Source organism: Lethenteron reissneri, chromosome 62 (assembly GCF_015708825.2).
Source record: "Lethenteron reissneri isolate LAM-NWPU_2019-01 chromosome 62, ASM1570882v1, whole genome shotgun sequence".
In the NCBI taxonomy this organism is placed as follows: Eukaryota; Metazoa; Chordata; class Hyperoartia; order Petromyzontiformes; family Petromyzontidae; genus Lethenteron; species Lethenteron reissneri.
Window position 1 is genome coordinate 5,060,205 of NC_083840.1, and position 24,098 is coordinate 5,084,302.

The following is a 24,098-nucleotide window of genomic DNA, read 5'->3' on the forward strand; positions in this document are numbered from 1 at the left end:
ACGACAACTCACTCACCACACTGCAGGTCACAGCAACACTCACTCACCACACCCACCTACCCAATCACTCACTCTACCACTCACGACACCGTAGGTCACACCAATACTCACTCAACCACCCAATCACTCACTCTACCACTCACTCACCAGACTGCAGGTCACACCAACACTCACTCACCAGACTGCAGGTCACACCAACACTCACTCACCCACTCACCTATCCAATCACTCACTCTACTACGCACTCACTCACCATACTGCAGGTCACGACAACACACTCACGAAACTTCAGGTCACCCTAACACTCATTCACCCACTCACCCAACTACGCACTCACTCACCATACTGCAGGTCACGACAACACACTCACGAAACTTAAGGTCACCCTAACACTCATTCACCCACTCACCCAACCACGCACTCACTCACCATACTGCAGGTCACAGCAACACACTCACTCACCACACCACACCCACCCAATCACTCACTCACGACACTACAGGTCACACCAATACTCACACACTCAACCACCCAATCACTCACTCTACCACTCACTCACCATACTGCAGGTCACAACACTCACGACACTTCAGGTCAAACCGACACTCACTCACCCACTCACCCATCCATGCACTCACTCACCACGCTGCAGGTCACAACACACTCACTCACCACACCCACTAACTCACCACACTTGCCGAATGCCCATATGGTGAACCATAACTCCGAAGAGCCTTCGCGATTCATATCGGGCCTGGGGGACTGCCCGTTGAAGAACGTCTGTGCGCTCCTGACGCCGGCAAAGCAGCACGCTACCCCCACCGTGTACCTTGATAACCCAGTTTCGTCAGAGGCGTCTCTGTGCTGCAGTGCCGACACTTGTGTCTCACAGCGAGAAGGACCCAGGTTCGACTCCCGACTCGGCAGCATCTCTGCCGTGGAGTTTGTATGTTCTCTGCCCTGCTATGCAGTGTGAGCGCGCGCGTGCGATGCGCGAGTGTGTATCAGTGACGTGCGGTCAGGTCAATGGCTGGGGAGGCACTGGCTAATGTCAGAGCCAGATTCACACACTGAGGGGTACGTGTCCTCACTGAGGGGGGCGTGTTAGACACGTCCCCCTCAGTGAGGCAGCTGCCTCACCTGGCGCTTTTTCATTGCAGTTTCATGACGAGACCAGCGAGCCTAAATATCTTTATACACGTACGTGAAATAGGTGAGCTGGAGTATGGAAGGCGAGGACATGTAATGAAGGGGTCTACAAACATTACATTGGTGACATACTGAGATAGTAACAGGCACGCGCTTATTGCCCGCGCTCCATCCAGTTACTGAGGGGTTGCGCAATCAGAGGGGAGGCTGAGCTCGTCGCTGCCTCACCTCTCGTGTCTTCCTGTATTTGCAGCGGAGCTCCGCAAATTTGGCGATTTTGACAATGAAAATTATTGGAATCGTACAGAAATGACATTTATAACACAGACCAGTGGAAAAATCTTAATATTTTTTTTTTAGTAACAGCTCTTTCAATTGGCGTATAACAGGAGAGGCTCTGCCTCCCCTGCCTCCCCTGACCGCACATCCCGGGTGTGTATAAGTGGGGAGTGGTGGCGCAGTGGTTAGCGCGCTTGCCTGCTCACGGCCAACACCAGTGATGATGATCTGAACCAATCTTGGTCCACCCCTAGGTCGACTCAGCCTCTAATTAGTACCTGGTGCAGTGTGCAAACATCGCCACTGGGGGAGACAAAGGCGGCCGGGCGTGGTGCTGGCCACCCACCTCCTCGTGTGCCCTGCCGGCCTTCATAGGTGCTGCTACTCGCTAACAGCACTTGCCCCAACAGTCTGTGAATGCTACACGGGGGATCTTTGTCTTTGTGAGTGGGGTTTGTAAAGTTCTTCCCCTGCTCGACATGGGTTTCCTTCGGGTGTCTCCGATTTCCTTTCAAAGTAAAAAAAAAGCACAGCATAATTGGCCAAACATCCCCCTGGGCAAATAATAATTATTATTATTACGACTGCCACGTGAATGTGAACGCAGGCTCCCGGCGGTTGCCAGATCAGTCTATCGGACCTCCCTCTTCAATTATTGTTCGACAAAATCCGGGCCAAACAACAAAGACAACGATCCCCCCCCCCCCCCCCCCCGTGTAGCCTGTAACAGACCACTGGGGCAAGCGAACCTCATGGCCGGATCCCCGGGGTCCCATAAGCCCCCGGCTCTCGCATGAACTGCGTTGCGACGTCGTTTTATGTCTGTTGAAGGCGAACGACGCGGCGATCTGTTCCTCTCGACGAGCTCTACACGACGCGCCGATCAAAGTTTTGTTTCTTTTACGCATTCGTCCTCGATGCTGCAACTTGGACGACACGACAACGGAATGATCCGCGACAGGCGGGTCGCGGCGTTCATGTGCGTGGTGGGACGGAGTCGGCAAAAATAAATCCGTTTAATTCGAGAGCCCGGGGTCCCGCCATAAGGTTCAAGTGCTGTTAGCGAGTAGCGGCGCGCCTACGAAGGCCGCCACGAGGGGGTGGGTGGCCAGCACCAACGCCCGATGCATGCGCACAGACACACACGCAGAGGCTGGTGTGAAAAATAAAGAACGATTTTAATCCCAGTGTTATTTCCGCTGTTGTTGTTGACAGATTTCATTCGCCACCACCACAACAACCACAACAACCACAACAACCACTACCCCTTAAAAAAAAAACCCCCACCGACCTCCAGACGTCCACCAACCAAAACGCCGCTGACAAACGGAACCGTCACAAAACATCACCGGGGGTGTGTGGTGGTGCGCGCTCCTTAAAATCCGACGTCGTAGCGACGCTCGCGCGAGCTTTGCCCGGCCAAATAAATTAAAATAAAACAACAAAAATGTTGCCGCCGCGTAAATGTGACGTCATCTGACGAAGGACGCGGAGGGACGCGAGCGGAGGCGCAGCGGTTAGCGCGCCCCCCCCGCGCTGTGAACCCGGCGGCCCGAGTTCGATTCTCGGCCCTCGGCCGTTATATTCCTGGCGAGCGACATCTGCAACCGGTGCCGCCCCGACCCCCTTCACCAACCCCCACTGACCAGCAAGGTGAGGTATGGTCAAACAACCCGCCCGTGACTCAACACGGCATGGGGAGGCCTTCATCCAGCAGTGGACTGACAAAGCGAGCTGTACATTTATCGAGGAGCGGAGCTGCCGCTGCTTCGGCTGCTGCTGCTTCTTCAGCTGCTGCTGCTGCTGCTGGTTCAGCTGCTGCCGCTTCTTCAGCTGCTGCTGCTTCTTCAGCTGCTGCTGCTGCTGTTGGTTCAGCTGCTGCTGCTTCTTCAGCTGCTGCTGCTGGTTCAGCTGCTGCCGCTTCTTCAGCTGCTGCTGCTTCTTCAGCTGCTGCTGGTTCAGCTGCTGCCGCTTCTTCAGCTACTGCTGCTTTAGCTGCTGCTGCTGGTTCAGCTGCTGCCGCTTCTTTAGCTGCTGCTGCTGGTTCAGCTGCTGCCGCTTCTTCAGCTGCTGCTGCTTTAGCTACTGCTGCTGGTTCAGCTGCTCCTGCTGCTTCGGCTGCTTCGGCTGCTGCTGCTGCTTCAGCTCCTGCTTCCCCTTTAGCTGCTGCTGCTGCTTCATCCGCTGCTGCAGCTTCCAATTTAGGAGCTCCTGCTGCTGCTGCTTCCACTTTAGCTACTTTAGCTGCTGTTGCTGCTTGAGGTGTTACTGCTGCTTCAGCTGCTGCTGCTTTTGCTTCCACTCTAGCTGCTGCTGCTGCTGCTGCCGCCGTCGTTTCAGCAGCCGCTGCTAGAGAAGCATGTGCTTCTCTGGAGCCTGCTTGTGCGCCAGGTAGAGGAAGGCCATGCTGGAGAGGGCGCTGACGAGGAAGATGACGTCGAACCAGCGGTGGTAGAAGCTGAACTGCAGGTCTCCGAGCACCTGCGTGACGATGACGCGGTACTCGGGCGGCATGCTCATGCGCATGAGCAGCACCGAGGACACAAAGTACATGCCCTGCGCACACGCACGGGTGGAGGGCGTGCGCATGTGTAAAGTGAAGTGGGTATGGTGTGTGTAGTGTAGTGTGTGTGTAGTGTAGTGTGTGTATGGTGTGTGTGTATGGTGTGTGAGTAGTGTGTGTGTAGTTTGTGTGTAGTATGTGTAGTGTGTGTGTGTAGTGTGTGTGTGTGTAGTGTGTGTATGGAGTGTGTGTATGGAGTGTGGGTAGTGTGTGTGTAGTGTGTGTATGTTGTGTGTAGTGTGTGTATGGTGTGTGGGTAGTGTGTGTGTAGTGTGTGTTGTGTGTGTATGGTGTGTGTGTGTAGTGTGTGTGTGTAGTTTATGTAGGAGGTGTGTGTTTAGTGTGGGGGTATGTAGTGTGTATATATGGTGTGTGTATGGTGTGTGTAGTGTGTGAGGGTGTGTGTTTTTAGTGTGGGGGGTGTGTAATGTGTGTATGGAGTGTAGTGTGGATGTATGTAGTGTAGAGTGTGTAATATGTGTGTAGTGTAGTGTGTGTATGTAGTGGTGTGTGTAGTGTGTGTATTGTGTATGTAGTGTGTGTAGTGTGTTGGAGAAAACATGAAAAACAATAGCTTAGTCATCATAGTTAAGTACAAATTCTTATTCTTAATGATTACACAGAGAAATAGCCACTTGCACAATCACAGACAGCAAACAAAACACACACAGACAAAGATCCCCCGGATAGCCTTTAACAGACTAAAGGAGCAAGTGCTTTTAGCGAGCATCACCGATGAAGGCTGGCATGGCACAAGTGGGGGTGGGGTGGCGAACACCACGCCCGGCCGTCTTTGTATCCCCAGTGCTGTTGACACATACACGCGTGTATGCATAAACTGTTTAAAACAACAATTTTTGTTTTATTTTACCAGGTAAGGCCCGCTGAGCTGTGTAGCTCTTTTTCAGAAGCGATCACCCGGCTATCACAGATGATAGCTCGGCAAAGTGGGTTTACCGCGTGTAAATTTGACAGCAGCCAAATACTCCAAACGCGTGGTGATGTCGATTCTAAATGCGGAAGGGAAAAAACGGAGGGCCCAGAGAAAAATCCACGCGACCACGGGTGAGAGAGAAACACCGCAAACTCCAAATATACAGCAGGTGTCAGGGTCAGGATCAAACCCACGACCTCCTGTACATCAGGCGAGGTAGTTAACATCTCCTGCTCACTGCACTGCACTCACCATGATCTGAGCCAACACGAGCACGATGACATTCGATGACTTGCTGCTTGAGATAGCGTAGAAAAACTGCAAAACAACAACAGTCGTGCAACGTGACCTTGCTGTCTGGAGTAATAAACAATAGTGTGGATTCTCTGGATTACCAGATGCTCTGGAAAGCAAGATGCTCGTGCCAGGTGTCTCGATAAGAGATTTGTGTGTGTTTAGTTTGTTGTCCTTCCCTCCCCACCTCCGATTACCACGGTTGACTACGTAGCCTGCCAAATAAATTCAACATTCATACAACACTGCCCATAGACTCATCACTGCCCATAGACTCATCACTGCCCATAGACTCAACACTGCCCATAGACTCATCACTGCCCATAGACTCACCACTGCCCATAGACTCATCACTGCCCATAGACTCATCACTGCCCATAGACTCAACACTGAACCATAGACTCAACACTGCCCATAGACTCAACACTGCCCATAGACTGATCACTGCCCATAGACTCAACACTGCCCATAGACTCATCACTGCCCATAGACTCATCACTGCCCATAGACTCAACACTGCCCATAGACTCAACACTGCCCATAGACTCATCACTGCCCATAGACTCAACACTGCCCATAGACTCAACACTGCCCATAGACTCATCACTGCCCATAGACTCAACACTGCCCATAGACTCAACACTGCCCATAGACTCATCACTGCCCATAGACTCAACACTGCACCATACTCATCACTGTCCATATACTCATCACTGCCCATAGACTCATCACTGTCGATTGACTGCTTTTCGTGTCTAGTGTTGTTGTCCTTCCCCCGCACCTCCGATTAGCGCCGTTGGGTACGTGCGTTGCGAAAGAAGTTCAACATACCCACGTACATGAAGGCACACAAATCTGATCACACACACACACATGCACACGCCTACCACCTTGTTGGGCCATACTTCACCACGCTGGTCAATGGATGTGCACGTGTGCGTTGTTCTCGCTAACAGTACACTTGAGATCATCGTTTTTGTGTGTGTGCATGTGCACGAATATGTGTGTGTCTGTAGGGAGCGGTAGTGTAGCGGTTAGCGCGCTGCGCTACGAACCCGGCGACCCGAGTTCGATTCCCGCTCAAGGCCAACATCGGTGTCAGTTATGTGAACCGGTCCTGGGCCCCCCTAGGTCGACTCAGCCTGAAATGAGTACCTGGTGCGGTGTGTAAACATCACCACTGGGGAGACAAAGGCGGTCGGGCGTGGTGCTGGCCACCCACCTCCTCGTGTACCGTTCCGGCCTTCAAAGGTGCTCGATAATAGCACTTGCCCCTACAGTCTGTTAAGGCTATACAGGGGATCTTTGTCTTTGTATGTCTGTAGGGAGCGGTAGTGTAGTGTTTAGCGCGCTGCGCTATGAACCCGGCGACCCGAGTTCGATTCCCGCTCATGGCCAACACCAGTGTCGGTTATGTGAACCGGTCCTGGGCCTCCCCTAGGTCGACTCAGCCTGAAATGAGTACCTGGCAGGGTGTGTCGCAAACATTGCCACTGGGGAGAGAAAGGCGGTCGGGCGTGGTGCTGGCCACCCACCCCCTCGCGTGCCGTTCCGGTCTTCGTAGGTGCTGCTACTTGCTAACAGCACTTGCCCCTACAGTCTGTCACAGGCTATACGGGGGATCTTTGTCTTTGTGTTTGCGCGAGTGTCTGTGTGAGCCCCACCTTAGTGAGAGTGATGAGGAGGCCTCGGATAGACGTGACGATGATAATCCCAACGAGGATAAATGAAATGTGCTGAGACCAGAACTTAACCTGCACAGGGGAGGGCAACACGATGTATTTTTAAACCCACACCCACCCACACACTCATATATACACACATATGAATGTACACATATATATACATATATACGAAGGTACATGTATCATACAGTCAGTGGCGGTGACGTCACCACAGCGCTTGCGCCAGGCCAGGTACATTTTGAGGCCACATGAAGTGTCGCAGGCTCAATGCTGGCAGGAGGTCTTGAGAGAGACCCTGCAGGTGCCATGGGTTTATTGACTGAGATGACCGGCAGCTGCACCATCTGTGCTCCACCACTGTGCCAACTGTCTGCGTTTTAGCTGCCCGGTGCTCCGCACGTTGTTGTGAGCGTCGCTCCTCTGCCCTCTGTTGTTGCTGGAGGGCGACTGCCTCCAACTGCCCAGTAGCAGCGTCCTTCACGAGCCTCCTCCACAGAGACTGATCTTGACACTGCTGGTACCAGCCATCGGAAAGTCCACTCAGCTTCACATCCTCCCGTATCGCATCACTCCATCTCCTCTCTAGCCCGTGCCGCCCCCGTTCAGCCCCATCCATACCGGCCAAACATAAGTCGCTTGGGCATGCAGTGGGCTGGGCATTTGCACACAACCACACATGTGCACATGGACATGACAAAGATCCCCCGTATAGCCTTTAACAGACTGTTGGGACAAGTGCTGTTAGCGAGTAGCAGCGCCTACGAAGGCCGGGCACGGCACACACAGAGAGGGGTGGGTGTCTAACGCGCACTCATACTCACGTCAAAATGAATGCCCAGGTAATTGACAGTGATTTCAATTCCGCGGGTCACTGGGTCCGTTTTTCCAACTCGGTCAAACACGATATTTATAGTGGCCTAAAAAAACACGTACACACGAGAAAATCAACAAGGGACAAACACTGGGAGCCAAGTATCACCTACATTGAAGACTCATTTCTTCAAAACTGCTTCTTGTTGTTGTGTTTAGTTTGTTGTCCTTCCCCCCACACCTCCAATGAGCACCGGTGGCTACGTACGTTGCGTAAGAAGTTCAACATACACACATAGGGACCCGTAGACTCACATAGAGACCCGTAGACTCACATTGAGACCCGTAAACTCACGTAGGGACCCATAGACTCACGTAGGGACCCATAGGGACCCATAGACTCACACAGACACCCACAGACTCACAGAGACCCACAGACACCCACAGACCCACAGACTCGCATAGATTGCAAACGAATTTCATTACAACTGCTTGTTGTTGTTGTGTTTAATTTGTTGTGCTTCCCACCGCACCTCCAATTAGCACAGTTGGCTACACACGGTACGTAACTTCAACGAACAGACATCACAGACACAAGAGTGGGTGACGGGGCCTATTGCACCCCCCCCCGATCACAGCTGACACACGAGGACAAGGCATGCGAAGAGCGGACGTGAGGAACGTGATCGTCGTCCACCGCAGCACGGCTAAACGTGAATGCGCGGCACTTGAGTAAATCCACTGCTGGATGAGGGCCTCCCCTACGCTGCCGTGGGGGTGCGGTGACCAACGTTCTTTGTTCGACTGCCGAGCCAAAAGCCGCCGCCGCTGCTGCAAGGATGACCGGAGTTCGGGTAATGATGGTTTATGCTCCTTGATGAGATCAGCAAGGTGACTGTGGTTCATTTGTGACAAGCTCTTTGTGCATAAATGATTGTGACCTTATATAAGTATTCTTAGGTTTTTCGGTAAAGTGACGTAGGTAAAAAAATTAAATTAATAAAAGTAAAATTAAAATAAAATCACGACGTTTCGGAGGCAACACAAGCTTCCGTCTTCAGGTGGAACCGTCACAGCACGATAGCTGTATCAAGTAAGAGAAATTCCAACAAGCTGAGATTATACAGCTATCGTGCCGTGACGGTTCCACCTGAAGATGGAAGCTTGTGTTGCCTCCGAAACGTCGTGATTTTTATTTTATTTTTATTTTACTTTTATTAAATAAAATTTTTTACCTACGTGACTTTACCGAAAAACCTAAGAATATGAATCCTTGCAGTCACGAAAACTTCAAATCTAGAACTTATAGAAGTAGTTTGGCAGACTCGGGGGGGGGGGGGGGGCAGTGTAGCTATGAGAATTGTGTAGTTTGTGGTGTAATTATTTAAACATTTAGTATAATTGGGACCATAATGCCAAAACAAGCGGCGAGACAAAAATATTATTAATAAGTGTGGAAACTGAAACATCCGCTTTGGGGTTAGCTGCAATGTGAAGATTATATATATTTTTTGGTCTCATCAAAGTAAACATTTTCTGACTACAAAGCAAACAGACGACTCACCATGAAAATTTTCCATACGCAGTAGATTGAGAAGAAATAACCCATGACGTTGAAATACCTTCCCTGGAAAGTCTTCGAGTAGGCGATTCTCTCCTACAGAGTAAAAAATATAAACTTTTTTAAAATCACGCTTTAATGAAATGTACCGTACTAGTAATGGAAGAACTCCACGACTCCAGGAAGTGGCCCCGAAGCTTGCCATAAGGTAAGGGACAGTGGTCAATTACAGCCAACGTCAATTTACCGAGGACAATTAGAACCAAACCGAAACATCACATATAAAAAATATTGTAATTTTTTTTTTAATGATAGAATATAGTATTGTCACCATTATGACATACGTATACCAAGTTTGCAGTCGATACCACATTGGGAAGTTGGTTAAATTTGAGTTACAAGATTTGAGGATACAACAACAACAACAGAGTAAGTTAAATAAAAAAGCGTGTAACAAGGGTCGATATTACATTACTCCTGGTACCGCGCCCAAACGCGACACGCAGCTGGATCGGAGCGTCGCAACCAATGTGACGCAGCGGGTATGAATCCCAGGTGTGCCGCGGTGTTTTTTGGAATGTTGTTAAAAAGGAACGGACCTCGGTAGGCCATCTCGCTATGGTGGCTAGGAGATGTTGACTACCGTCGCCTGGTCTACAGGAGATCCGTGGGTTCGATCCCGACCCTGACGATGCCTGCAGCTGTATATTTGGAGTTTGCGGTGTCTCTCTCTCGCTCATCATCATCATCACGGTGGCTAGGAGATGTTAACCACCTTCGCCTGGTATACAGGAGGTCCGTGGATTCGATCCCGACCCTGATGATGCCTGCTGCTGTATATTTGGAGCTTGCGGTGTCTCTCTCTCTCTCATCATCACAGTGGTGAGATGTTAACTACCTCGCCTGGTCTACAGGACGTGGTCGCAAGGACTTTTCTCCCGGTCCTTCCGGTTTTTGCCTAGACATTTTAGAATCAACATCACCACACCTTTGGAGTATTTGGATGTTACGATAATTTTCCACGTGATGATGATAAAGCCCACTTCGTCGACCTATCGTTAGTGATTTGCCAGATCGCTTCTGAAAAATAACTACAATGCTCGGTGGGGCCTTACCTGGTAATATAAAAAAATTGTAAATAGCTGTGAATCATACTCTTAGGTTTTTTCGGTAAAGTCAGGTAGGTAAAATTAATAATAAAATATAATAATAAATGAAAATAAATACATTTTCACTTATTATTATTTTATTTTATTATTATTATAAAATTTTGTACCTAAGTGACTTTACCGAAAAAAGAGTATGAATCCTTGCAGTCACAAAAGCTTCAAATCTATAAAAAAGTTGTGAATCAAGTTGCTATATACCGGGGCAGCCCATCTCCTCGAATCGGCCCAGTATTTCGAGGACACGGCTTTCCGGAAGTGCCGTGCAATGGCGGCTGTCGTACAATTTCCCTACGAAGGCGACTCGCAGCGTTGCTGTCGACACGAAACGTGTTGAGGTCTGCGTTACGTTTACTTGCGCACCACCGCCAATGCACCATAATCATCATCATCATCATCACGCGAATAATTCAAGATTCTGAAGATGCTTCTGCCTCCCGCCGCCGCTGACCTTGTTGGCGTGGAGATCGACGACCTCCAGGAACAGCTGCCGACTCAGCTCCTCCAACGCGTCCACCTCCTGCTGCAGAAGCGAGAGGTCTGGGGGCGGCGACAGCCGTCAAGGATTTGACGCGAAATAACGGGGGAGCGTGCAACGGCCCCCGCCCGTCGCGTCGCCAACGCAGTGGCGGTGCGCGGCTGAGTTTGGCGGCAAGGCTCGATTGGCTGCGACCCGCTCAAATTATGCGGCACGTGTCGCGACGAGGTACTGCAAGATCCGACACCGTGTCCGTCCGGTGCTCGCCGAGCCAATTGGCTTCCATTTGCCGAACGAATTAATTAAAAGGTCGCGCTCGTTACACGCACAAGGTGAGGGTGCCGTGACTTTTGAGGGATACTCTCGCTGCCGGGCGTTGGCGACGCGACGCTGCGGATCATGCTCCAGATTCCCAGCGGCTTCCTCTCCTCGCCTCCCCTCTGCACCAGCTCGCGCTTAATCACAGCCATCCTGCGTGCGGCAAAAACCGCGGGCACAGCCGCCGGCAAGGTCGGCGTCATCGTCGGCGTCATCGTCGGCGTCGCCGCATCTCATGCCGGTTTTGGTTAAAATCGCCGCCGGTTCAATTGTACGGTATGTTCTCCTGTGTAACGCCGCGTGTTGTTTTCATAACGTGAATTGGATATGTAATACGCGAGCGGTAATAAGCAGTCGTATGCCCGCCTCGGTCGAATCATCATCATCACACGAGATATTGGGATGCTACTGGATGCTTCTAAATGCTACCCACACGCGGGGATCTGTTTGGTGAATTGGATATAACGCCCATAATACAATTTTTTTGGGTTAGATCGCGTAAATATATAAAAGTGTCGTTAAACCCGCCACCACCCGACACAGCTAAATTAGTAAGGTTTGTCACGTAAACAGAACGTGCCAATTCGTCACTAGTACAGCACTAACCGGTGTGTTGTAGAGCAAAGCCACAACATATCAAACCTTAGTACGACGTTTCGCCAGTAATTACAACTAGCATCATCAGGCCAGATTTGTGGAGAAATCCTCCTGTTTCGTTCCTTAAATAGAGGGGTAGATTTAAAGAACGAAACAGGTGGATATGGAAGTGATTGCAGACCAAATATAATGATTGTTATTATGATGACGCTTGCTTACCCAGCGACACCGAGTCTCAAGACTCCTTATCAGGAGGGTCCTGCCAAGTTTTACCTCCTCCACCTGAATGTTCCCCTCCCTCCCTCCACATTACCCACTCACCTCTTCTTCTTGCTACAGATCATGTCCATCGTCTGCAGGAGGCGTCGTTCCAGCGAGGCGATGTCTCCGTCCGTCACGCTCCTGGGTACAAACCCCCGACAGATAATACGATTGTATATTTACATACGTAAAGCACCTTCGTAACTCAGGGTGCTCTGTGACATAGTTGGAAAAAGAAAATGGTAACAACAATCGAGTGATTGAGATGGCAGGCCGAGGGTTGGAGGGGAGGGGACGGGACAGAGTGGAGGGGGCGAGGGGAGAGGAAGGTGGCTAGGAGATGTTAACTACCTCGTCTGGTATGCAGGAGGTCATGGGTTCGATCCTGGCCTTGGACGCCTGCTGCTGTATATTTCGAGTTTGCATGTCTCTCTCTCTCCCCGTGGGTTATTCTGCGGGTCCTACGGTTTTCCCACCACATTTCGAATCAACAACATGCGTATTTGGCTGCTATAAATGTGTACGTGATGGTGATAAGCCAACTTCGTTGAGCTACCATTTGTGATATTCAGGTCACTTCTGAAAAGAGTTACATAGCTCAGTATGGGGGCCTTACCTGGTAAAATATTCAGTGGTCTGGATCGAACCCGCAACCTCCTGTATACCAGGCAAGGTAGTTCACGTCTCCTAGCCACCATGACGATAGAGAGTTAGGGGAGAGAAAGACGCAGACTCCACATAGAAAACAGCAGGCCTCTTCAGGGTCCAAGGATCGAACCCACGACCTCCTGTATACCAGGCAAGGTAGTTAACATCTCCGAGCCACCATGGAGATAGAGTTAGGGGGAGAGAGGCAGACTCCACATAGACAACAGCAGGCCTCTTCAGGGTCCAAGGATCGAACCCACGACCTCCTGTATACCAGGCGAGGTAGTTAATGTCTCCCTAGCCACCGTGGCACCATCAGCCCCTTGCACACACAAATTGTGTCAACAGCCTCGTCGTGAAACCAATCACTCCACACGCTCGTGAAACCACGTGGCCTGGAGTGATTGTGACTGTGATTGACGCCGCTGGGCTACGTACCGCAGGAAGTAGGACATGTACGTGTAGGGGCAGTTGACAGCGCCGAATCCGGACAGCAGGGCCATGAGAGTGACCCCGATGACGCCCACCCTGCTGATGAGCTGCTCGATGGACAGGATCCCTGTACCAACGAGGGCGGCGTGGGAGCGGGGACGTAGAAAAACGAGATGCGCGGAGAGAGCTCAGGGTCTCTGTTGGGGGGGGAGAGTCCGTGGCTATCGGGCAGGGGGTGGGGTGGAGGTTCGCAATGACGACGGCGACGACGATGGTGCACCCAGCCTGGCACAAGCGCCGTGGTGACGTCACCGTCACTTAGTGCCGAACGGCGGTTGTTCTGTTATGTTGACGATGGTGGCGATGATGGTGAGGATGACAATGGTATTGACGACAATGGTGATGACGATAATGGTGACGACGATGGTGACGACGACAATGGTGATGACGACAATGGTGATCATAATCGTGATTACGATGGTGATGACGATGGCAATGGTGATGACGACAATGGTGACGACGATGGTGAAGGTGATGGTAAAAATGACGATGGTAATGACGATGATGATGGCGACGATGGTGATGGCAATTGTGATGATAGTGATGACGATGATGGCGATGATGGTGATGATGGATGATGATGGTGATGATGGTGATAGTGATGACGATGATGGCGATGATGGCGATAATAACGGTGAAGATGATAGTGATGACAATTGTGATGACGATGATGACGATGATGACGATGATGGCGATGATGACGGTGATGCTTACCGTGCCGTGGACTCAATATGGGGAAGGGGTCCCCCAGCTTCCAGAAGAAGTACATGAACGTGACCCAGAGGAACACGGAGCAGAGCAGCCTCCGCTTTTGCACTGCACCCGAACAACACGCGCACAACAAAGACAAATGTCCCCCCCCCCCGGATGGCCACACAAAATGTTGGGGCAAGATCTGTTAGATAGAATAGGGGCACCATAAGCTGTTGGGCTCTGTTTCATGTGCGTCCTGCGACAGTACAGATGGTATACAGTATAGACGGTGTGCGGTGCACATGGTTGTACAGTACAGATGGTATACAGTACAGGTGGTGTACAGTGCAGATGGTATCCAGCACAGGTGGTGTACAGTGCAGATGGCATACAGTACAAGTGATGTACAGTACAGATGGTGCACAGTACAGATGGTGCACAGTACAGATGGTGTACAGTACAAACAGCACAGATCTTAGTTCCACCTATGTAGGCTGACGCAAGCGCACGCAAAGGCGGTACTGTGGCAGGCACCACGCCCAGCCACCTTTGTCTCCCCGTGCTAACAGCGGTTGGCTTTGCTCCTCAACTGGGCGAGGCCTTCATCCAACAGTGGGTGGATCATGGCCGCCGCCGCCGACGGCGACGCCGACGCTAGCAACGACACGTTCAACTGCGCCACTCGGGCCACGTGCTGTGATGAGGCGGAGAAACTTCCAGTCGAACTTTCCCGGCGAGCACGACACCACTTTGTGTCGGAGCACGGCGCCAGAAGACGCCGCTACTGACTGTGTCCCTATCGATGACCCGAACAGAAGCAGTTCTGAAGCCACGTCAACGTGTGGTCTGCGGGTCTCCACGCGGTCTGTGGGTCTCCGTATGAGCTTGTGGTCAGAACTCGCTCTGAAAGTCACTTCGATGCGAGTATGCGACTCTATGGGTCTCTATGTAAGTCTATGGGTCTGTATGTGAGTCTACGGGTCTCTACGTGAGTCTACGGGTCTCCATGTGAGTCTACGGGTCTCCATGTGAGTCTACGGGTCTCTATGTGAGTCTACGGGTCTCTATGTGAGTCTATGGGTCTCTATGTGAGTCTGGGTCTCTATGTGAGTCTACGGGTCTCCATGTGAATCTACGGGTCTCAATGTGAGTCTACGGATCTGTGTAAGTCAGTGGGTCTCTATGTGAGGCTATGGGTCTCTATGTGAGTCAATGGGTCTCTATGTGAGTCTATGGATCTCTATGTGAGTCCTATCACATCCCGGTGTGATCGCTGTAGTCGGGAGGGGTGGCTGCAACCCGGATTGGGAAGCCGGGCTCTCAGCGGTTACCGGCTGCGCGTGTCCAGACGACACAATATCAGGCGTGACGAGCCGCCAACGGGACCGACTCTCCGCACGCACGCACACACGGAGGGTCGGTCAAAGCACGTGTCTGTGTGTCCTCACCACGCTGGCCAGTGCAGGCTGGTGAAGAGGAACTCCTTGGTAATTCTAGCGAGGAGAAACCGGTTTCACATTGGATGGGTGAGGAGCAAGGGGTGGCCGAGCGGTTCAGAGGCTTCGCACGACGGCCGCGTTGGTCGACGACAATGACGACGACGACGACGACGAGACAATGAGGAGCCGGCGCCGCCGCCAGAGACGCGTGGTTCACATACGGGTCTCGGACGCCCGCGATTGAAAGCAGCTTTTCTCAACAATTATAGTGAGGCGATGATAACAATGGTCAACACACTTTTTCTGGCATAAGGTATTCCAACGGTTTTAATGTAATTTTGGGGTGCCGATTCCAAATCTGGCATCAGTTTTTGTCTATCACATCAGGTTTTTGAGATATCAAATATTGCATTTTCAATAAAAATTGCGAAAGAAAAATATTCAATAAATGTGGATATCTACATAAAATGATATTATAAACACACTAGCCTAAAAATACAGCACCATATTTTAACACTAAAGCAGTCACTGACTCGCAACAACTTGCAATCATAAGTGACAGAGTAAATTTCGGGTAAAATCAATGAAAATGGGGTATGCCGATAGCATAAAAATGAAATGTGATAGAGCAAATCTGAGATCAGATTTGGAATCAGCACCCTGAAATTAGTCTAAAACAGCTGCAAAAGTCCAGGCCAGAAAAAAATGTGCTTTTGTTGACCAGTGTAATAATAATAATAAAACCACAGGGACTTCTCGACTTGCGAACGAGTTCGGTTCCCCAGAGGTCTGTTTGAAAAGTCGATTTGTACGCAAGTCCAACTTTACACCTGTCGATTCCGAACACGTTGTAGGGCGTGTGTACACTAAACACAGAGCAATGGCTTTAAAAGTTGTATAATCTCCTGCAGATGTAAATGCTACTGGTCCATACTCTGTTTTCTTTCGGTAAAGTCACGTAGGTAAAACAATCAATAAAATAAAATAAATGAAAACTCAATTAATTTCTTTTTTGAGGATACAACAAAAGCGCGTAAAAACCAGAGGACCCGGAGAGAAATCCGCAAGATCACATGGAGAGAGACACGCAAACTCCAAATAATTTTAACTTGTAACATGCCGCACAGTATCCGCTCAACGCCGTTAACAGCAGACGACTCGGAGGCATGAGGATAGAACCGCGGGCAGCCACTCCATGACCTGGCGTCAACAACTGCCAAAGGTCTGCGGTCCTCTGTTTGTATTAATGAGTGCTCACATTTGAGACGAAACTGGAGCGCTCGGAGAAAACCCAATGCGGTGCACAGGCATAACCCAACAATCTATTATGAATCAAGATATCGGCTGCCGAAAACCTACGCGTTAAGAGTGAGTCATAAACGGTCAGGCCACACTGAAATAATATTTGAAATTCTCAACTGGAAGTGAGCGAAGTTAAGGCCAGAACAAGGCTGTGTGTGATTTATTCTGTTGAGTGCAGCCATTGCTGATCGGGCTGAAAGCATCGGCCCTTTACACTCAGGAACTCCACTTAATCAGAGGGGCGGCTGAAACCCGGATTCAAACCGAGTGTCTCATCGGCACCGGCTTTTAGTTTTTAGCCTGTTGTCCTTTCCCCGCACCTCTGATTACCAGGGTTGGCTATGTATGGTGTGAAAGAAGTTCAACATACATACAATGCCCATCGACTTAACAATGCACCATAGACTCAACACTGCCCATAGACTCAACACTGCCCATAGACCCATCACTGCCTATAGACCCATCACTGCCTATAGACTCAAGACTGCAGCATAGACTCAACACTACCCATAGACTCAACACTACACATAGATCCATCACTACCCATAGACTCAACACTGCCCATAGACCCATCACTGCCTATAGACCCATCACTGCCTATAGACTCAAGACTGCAGCATAGACTCAACACTACCCATAGACTCAACACAGACCATAGACCCATTACTGCCTATAGACTCAAGACTGCAGCATAGACTCAACACTGCCCATAGACTCAACACTACACATAGATCCATCACTACCCATATACTCAACACTGCCCATAGACCGCTCTTTGTGTTTAGTTTGTTTTCCTTCCCCGGCACCTCCGATCAGCACGGTTGGCTACGTACTGTGCGAGACAATTTCTACACACACACATACACGTAGATTCACTTTAGCGCCGAGTCCGTGAGCTTCTCTTACAAAGGGAGTGAGCCGGTCTGGCGAACAACCACTCACCCAGTCGGATGTTGCTGACGACGAAGAAGCCGATGTAGAAGGGAACGACGAAGATCAGCACGATGAGGATGACGTAGAGGTCCAGCTTCCAGTGGAAGTAACGCGAGCTGCACGCGCGCACAAAGACTTAGGATCAACTCCCTCCTCTCCGGCGTAGCCCTTAACCGACTGGTGGCTGGCACATCAAGCGAGGGGGTCGGTGGGTGGCCGGTACTACTCCCGGCACATCGCACCAGGTATCCATTTCAGGCTGGGTCGATGTAGGGGAGGCCCCAAGACCAGTTCAGATAATCGTCCTTGGTGTCGGTGGCTGTGAGCGAGATGCAAAATCGGGTGACACCGGTTCATAATGAAGCGTGCTAACTGGTAACACAACCGCTCCCCACACACACATACAAAGACCCCCCTTATAGACATTACTAGATTGTTGGGGCAAGTGCTGTTAGCGAGCACCTATGAAGGCCGGCACGGCACACGAGGGGATGGGTGGCCAGCACCACCTCCTCAGTTCCGATGTTTAAGCACTGCACCAGGTACTAATTTCAGGCCGAGTCAACCTAGGGGAGGCCCGGGTGCGGTTCAAATATTGGCCACCGTTATTGGCGGGAATCGAACTCTGGTAGTCGGGTTTGTTGCGCAGGGCGCCAACTGCTACGCTACCACTCCACCATCAGGTAGCAGCATTGTGTGTTCCAGAATGTGCTGTTCATGCGAGTTTCCTCTGTCCGGTAGCGGCTGGTCATTAGGGGGGTGGTGGGGCCAGTTCCACACCAGTGAAAAAATCAATTCACAATACTTTGCTGCACATTATGAAGTTCAGCAAATGTAGGTTATCAGCGGTGCTGGCTGTGTATCCATTATCAATACCGCTGATGTAGACAGCGCCAGCCAAAACCAGGGCCTCAACTCAGGGTGTCTCAGCGGTGCTGGTTCAGAGTCTTTCACATCAGAAGCAGAACCAGAATATGTACTTATACCGGAAGAATACAATGAGTTACAAAGCTCTTTTTCACAGATGTTCAGTCGGGGCACGGGGTAAGAACGTTACACCAACAAACAATTCAATAAGTAATATGTAAAAACACTTTTTAAAAACACGCTTTAATGAAATGTACCGTACGAGTAATGGCAGAACTCCACGACTCCAGGAAGTGGCCCCGAAGCTTGCCATAACGTAAGGGACCGTGGCCAATTATAGCCAACGTCAGTTGAGCGTGGACAATTAGACCCAAGCCGAAACATAACATATAAAAAAGAACGTTAAAAAATATATATTTTTTTTATGATAGAATATAGTATTGTCATCAGTATGACATAAGTATACCAAGTTTGCAGTTGATACCACATTGGGAAGTGGGTTAAAATTGAGTTACAAGATTTGAGGATACAACAACGACAACAACAGAGTGAGTTAATAAAAAGCGTGTAATAAAAACAGCATAGGTGTGCATCATTATTACGAGCCGGGCACGACGTTCGCGATGTCACACTGCCACACGAGAGACGTAGAACGTGTCTGTGAGCGCGCGGGTCGCCCACCTTGTGTTGAGCACGCCCAAGATCTCGAAAATAATGAGCTCGAACATCGTGCACGAGAACGCAAACGTCACGGAGAAGACGATCTGCACCAGGTACCTGCGCACCTGCAAAGGACAAAGATCCCCCGTGTAGCCTTCATTAGACTGTTGGGGCAAGTGTAGTTAATGAGAAACCTAAGAAAGCTGGCACGTCGCATGAGGGGGGTGGGTGGCCAGCACCACGCCCGGCCGCCTTTGTTTCCGCAGTGCCGATGTTTACACACTGCACCAGGTACTCATTTCAGGCTGAGTCGATCTAGCGGAGGGTCAGGACTGGTTCAGAAATCGAATTCGGGTCACCGGGTTCGTAGCGCAGCGTGCTAACCGCTGCGCCACCGCTCCGCACCTACACACAAAGAGAAAGATCCCCTATGTACCCTTTAACAGGGTTCTGGGGCAAGTCGTCTAAGCAAGCACCGATGCACACACCCATATACACACACACACGTGTGCTGTGAGTGGGTATGTCTGTGTGTGTTATGGCATGATAGGCTAAAGGAGAGAATGTACACAAGAGAACAATCACCGTGGAGATGGAACGGTAAGTTCACACGCAAGAGATGGACTGTGGTGGCGCAGAACCGTAAGAGATGTCGATAGCATGCAGAGGACTTCACCTAGCAGTGTATATATCATGGCTCATTATGATGTAGAGCAGTGGTTCTTCAACTATGTTGGCTACTTGCACTCCTTGTTGAATGTTGTTTCAACCAACTATCCCCTTGCCTGACCCAACATAGTTCTGGGAAATAAATGTACGAATAGTGAACGCCAATAACGTAAGCATATTAAGCACAATGAATGTGACAGTCGAAGGCACATTTATAAATCACCCATGTAACCCCATGGGACATTGCCATGTACACTCCAGGGGTTCATGTAACCCCGGTTGAGAACCACTGATGCAGAGCGTGGTGTTCATGAACGTCCGTGTGTGTTGGCGTCTGTGTGGGAGTATACTTGTGCATATACTTTGGGTCTATCGGTAAAGTCACGTAGATAGGTTCAAAGAAAATAACAAAAAACTACTATGTTTCGATCGCAACACAAGCGGTGGTGGCGTCCCATCGGCACACACTATCTTTGTCACGTGGCCAGTCATACGAAAATACACAGTCCCCGGGTGACGGATGGGTTAGGTTCCTGAGAAAGATCCGTAACACCGAATTTTCCGCACGCCGGAAACTGAACAATTTCCCCCCAAAATCAAAATAAAATCCCAGAGCCGGAAATAGTTGTGAATGACGAAAGGACTTAATTGCTTGATGACAGGAATTAGATCATCGGGGTCAACAACAGCAGTCATAAGATAATTGGTTTTTTACCCTTTTATCTGGCAACAAAACTGACACCTTTTTTACAAGGAGTCATGTTTGCATAGACCACAATATCTGCAGTCATAATGCAAACAAAAAACATAACTCTGATGTATCCACTGTCCTTGAAGTTGATTGTCCCACACTCGAGACAGCTTTTGTTGCCAGATAAAAGGGTAAAAAACCAATTATCATATTTTTTACTGGCAAATGAGGTTCCAATGGAGCAGTCATAAGCTCTAAAGGCAGGGCTGCAGAGGGAGCTGCAGCCCTGCCTTTAAACCTCCTCGCTCCGCGGTCTTTATCCGCAACCTCACCGCGACCTAACGCAAACATTTCCGCATGTTGACATTTTTTAAAACACGATTCATGGGAGCATTTCCAAAAGGTCGGATTTCCGTACGTCGGGTCTACCGCAACCCCGGTGTCTGTCGATTTCCAATGACCGAAATTCCAGATCACTCATCCGAAGCAAACAGACCACCAGGAAGCAGGCCAAGGCCTCAGATTGGCACAGAGTGGCCTCCAGGGTGATTGGTCGGGAGGCAAGACTGAAGGCGATCGGAAGGGAGATTTGAACGGAAAAGAAACAAAGGTGGATTGTAAAAACGACGGTTGACGACCGCTGGGGTGAAGAACCAGGGGTGGGGCGAGAGAAGGAATCCACAACATTTACAATTTGAGTAGCGTGACGTTTCGCTGGTAATAACATCCAGCATCATTGGGCAATATGCTAGAATAGTGGCAAATCGACCAGAATAGTGGCAATTCGCCCGATGATGCTGGATGTAATTACCAGCGAAACGTCACGGGTACTCAAATTGTAAATGTTGTGGATTTACTGTTCGACACACCGGTGGGCTGAAGTAGTAACTAATTGACGCGTTGTTTATGTGACAAACCTTACTGGCTGTGTCGTATGGTGAATGGTTACGACACATTTATACTTATGCGCTCGAACCCAGAAACCTTTATTATGAATAATATTGGTCACGAGAGCCGATGTGTTAAACTGGGTGAGTGAAGTTTTGTGCCCACGCCTGTATGCGTATCAAACCTCGTAGTCCTTAAAGAGCTGCCTCATGAAAAACAGCCATCCGAATCCAAAAAATATGATCTGAAACACAAAATACACGCGACACCAAACAACGCAATCAGCTTTTTTTTAGAGCTCATGTTTTCAGTTGGTATTTTTGTTCCAAATGTCACCATCATCACCGTCACCATCATCATCGCAACAACCAATATCATCATCACCATCATCATCATCGGCACGTTCATCAACACGATTATCATAACCATCAGAATCATTACTTAATAAACATCATAAAAATCATCGGCATTACCATCATGTATGTATGTATGTTGAACTTCTTTCGTACCGTATGTAGCCAACCGTGCCATCGGAGGCGCGGTCATTCATTATGATCGTCATCATGATCAGATCAGAATCAGAATATTTATACTGGTAGGAACCTCCTGGTTCCACCAGCCCACAGGGGATTATTGTGTCTGTCCGTCCGTCGTGCATCCAAAAATGGGAGGGGTGGGGCTGGGTGGAGAGGGAAGGGTGGGGAGGGAGGGGATGGGCTGGGTGGGGAGGGTGGGGAGGGGCTGGGTGGGGCTGGGTGGGGATGGGCTGGGTGGGGAGGGTGGGAGGGGTGTGGCTGGGTGGGGAGGGGCTGGTCACCCCGTGGTGCCCTTATAAAACTCAACCTTTAACCTACTCACACCGGCTTGTGCCCGCCCTCACAGTCGGGTATATTTGCGGAATACACCACGCCGCCGTTGACCCTGGCCATTGACCGAGCAACCCAATGTTCCTACCAGCTCCCTCCGCAGGAATGTGTTTTATACTACAGGAGGAATCTGATGAGCCATGAAGCTTTTTACTCACAGATGTCCGTGAGGGGCATGGGGTAAGAACGCTACAGCACAATACAAAAACACGATTGCAGTGCAAAGTACAAGGTATGCAAATCACCCAACAGACATACCAGGCGAAGTCCACTTAGGCATTAACTTATTTTTCAGAAGCACCCTGGCCACAAATGATAGCCACTCAACACGGTGGCCTCAACATAATGAATGACAGCGGTCACGCAATAGATGTCCTGACCCCCGGCCATAGAAACTGGGAATTTCCACCCCTGGCTGAGGTTCACCAAAAGAGACAAATACTAAACCCGAGGGAGACAGTCTTAATCTATTTACGACGTCCTTCTCATCAATCATTACACGTATTATAACTAGCGTGTGTGCTATAAATGAGAATCAGAATATCTATTTATACAGGGGAAATCCGATCAGCTACAAAGCTCTTTTTCACAGATATCCTGCAGGGACACGGGGTCAGAAAGTGACATTAACAACGATTGGAGTGCAAAGTATAGTGAAAGTAAACACACCACTTAAAGTATATAGATATAGACATTTTATTACATTTATTTTTTCTTACCTGGTAAGGCCAAATTATCTATTATGAGCATATTATGAGATAGTGGGTGGAGGGTTTTTAGGATAATGTTGGCAGAACACGACGTAGACAACACAATACAGATCACAGGACTTACACACCACCATTAGTTATATTATAACGATAAGTTATATCATAATAAGTTATATTACTCCGAATGCAGTGTTGTAGAATTGCATGCTACGTCCTGAACACACCACAATGAAGACACGGCCACCGCCTTATACGTAAGATGCATCACATGAAGTGCATTTATTTGAAACGGGACTTTTATTACGACAAGAAGATTGCGAAAAGTATAAACGGCGAACATTACTCCAACATTATGGACAATCTTCTTGGTTCTTTCGGTAAAGCTGATATATACGCTCCAAGCCTGGCAGTGTCTCATTCTTCACCTGAAGACGGCTGCTTGCGTTGTGGCCGAAACGTCGTGAGAATTATTTTATTGGTTTATTACTTTATTATTTCCCTTCTACGTGACTTTACCGAAAGAACCAAGAAGATGAATCCCTGCTGCAGTCACGAAAGAAGCTTTACATCGAAATTATGGACAATGTTATGCACAGGCCGCACTGTACGGCAGTTTTACCTGTGACGAAAACATGATGAGCGAATCTGTAAAAAACGACATTTTCGCAACTTGTAAACGAGCCTACAACCTGAGAAATGAACTTTAAACTGTAACGCGACTCGATCGCGTTAAAAAAAATGCGTTTTGGTCAATTTAACGCCACACTCGCGCGTACTGTACTACGTGTCAAACATACTCTACTGTGCGCGAGTGACGTGTATAGAATCGACTAATTAACCGAAACAAACCTCGCGCTATCGATTCCCCATGCCAATTTAACGTTAGTGGGAATCGAGATTGGAATCGAATAAAATCGCGAGTTCGTTCATTGGCAATGAAGAATCGTGGCTTGCGTAATCGATGTACCGACTTCTCGATTCCGCTTATCCCCATGCATTCTAATTTTAAGAGTGAAAATTGAAGTTGAATGACACGAAAAAATTGCGTTTATTCTTGAATAAAATACTTATTCACTCTTTTGGAATACAATTGTATCCGAGTACAAAGGAGAGACCCAGGACCGGTTGAATCATTACTCGCCACC

At 49.4% G+C, this 24,098-nt stretch overlaps 1 protein-coding gene across 2 annotated transcripts; it reads right to left on the minus strand.

The window, feature by feature from the left end:
* Positions 1–2,587: 2,587 nt before the first annotated feature.
* LOC133358506 (Golgi pH regulator) lies at positions 2,588–23,764 on the minus strand. Of its 2 annotated transcripts, XM_061576863.1 has the most exons (15): positions 23,573–23,764; positions 21,562–21,621; positions 19,151–19,254; positions 17,612–17,718; positions 15,377–15,421; positions 13,950–14,051; positions 13,182–13,302; positions 12,156–12,236; positions 11,281–11,390; positions 10,893–10,981; positions 9,279–9,371; positions 7,726–7,821; positions 6,884–6,973; positions 5,178–5,243; positions 2,588–3,984 (listed from the first exon to the last, which is right to left on the minus strand). In XM_061576863.1, exons 1-15 carry the CDS (start codon positions 23,612–23,614, stop codon positions 3,778–3,780), a joined length of 1,413 nt encoding a protein of 470 aa, XP_061432847.1. In that variant the 5' UTR covers positions 23,615–23,764; the 3' UTR covers positions 2,588–3,777. The 2 variants fall into 2 exon arrangements, with proteins under 2 accessions (XP_061432847.1, XP_061432848.1); XM_061576864.1 differs by lacking the exon at positions 15,377–15,421.
* Positions 23,765–24,098: the final 334 nt, after the last annotated feature.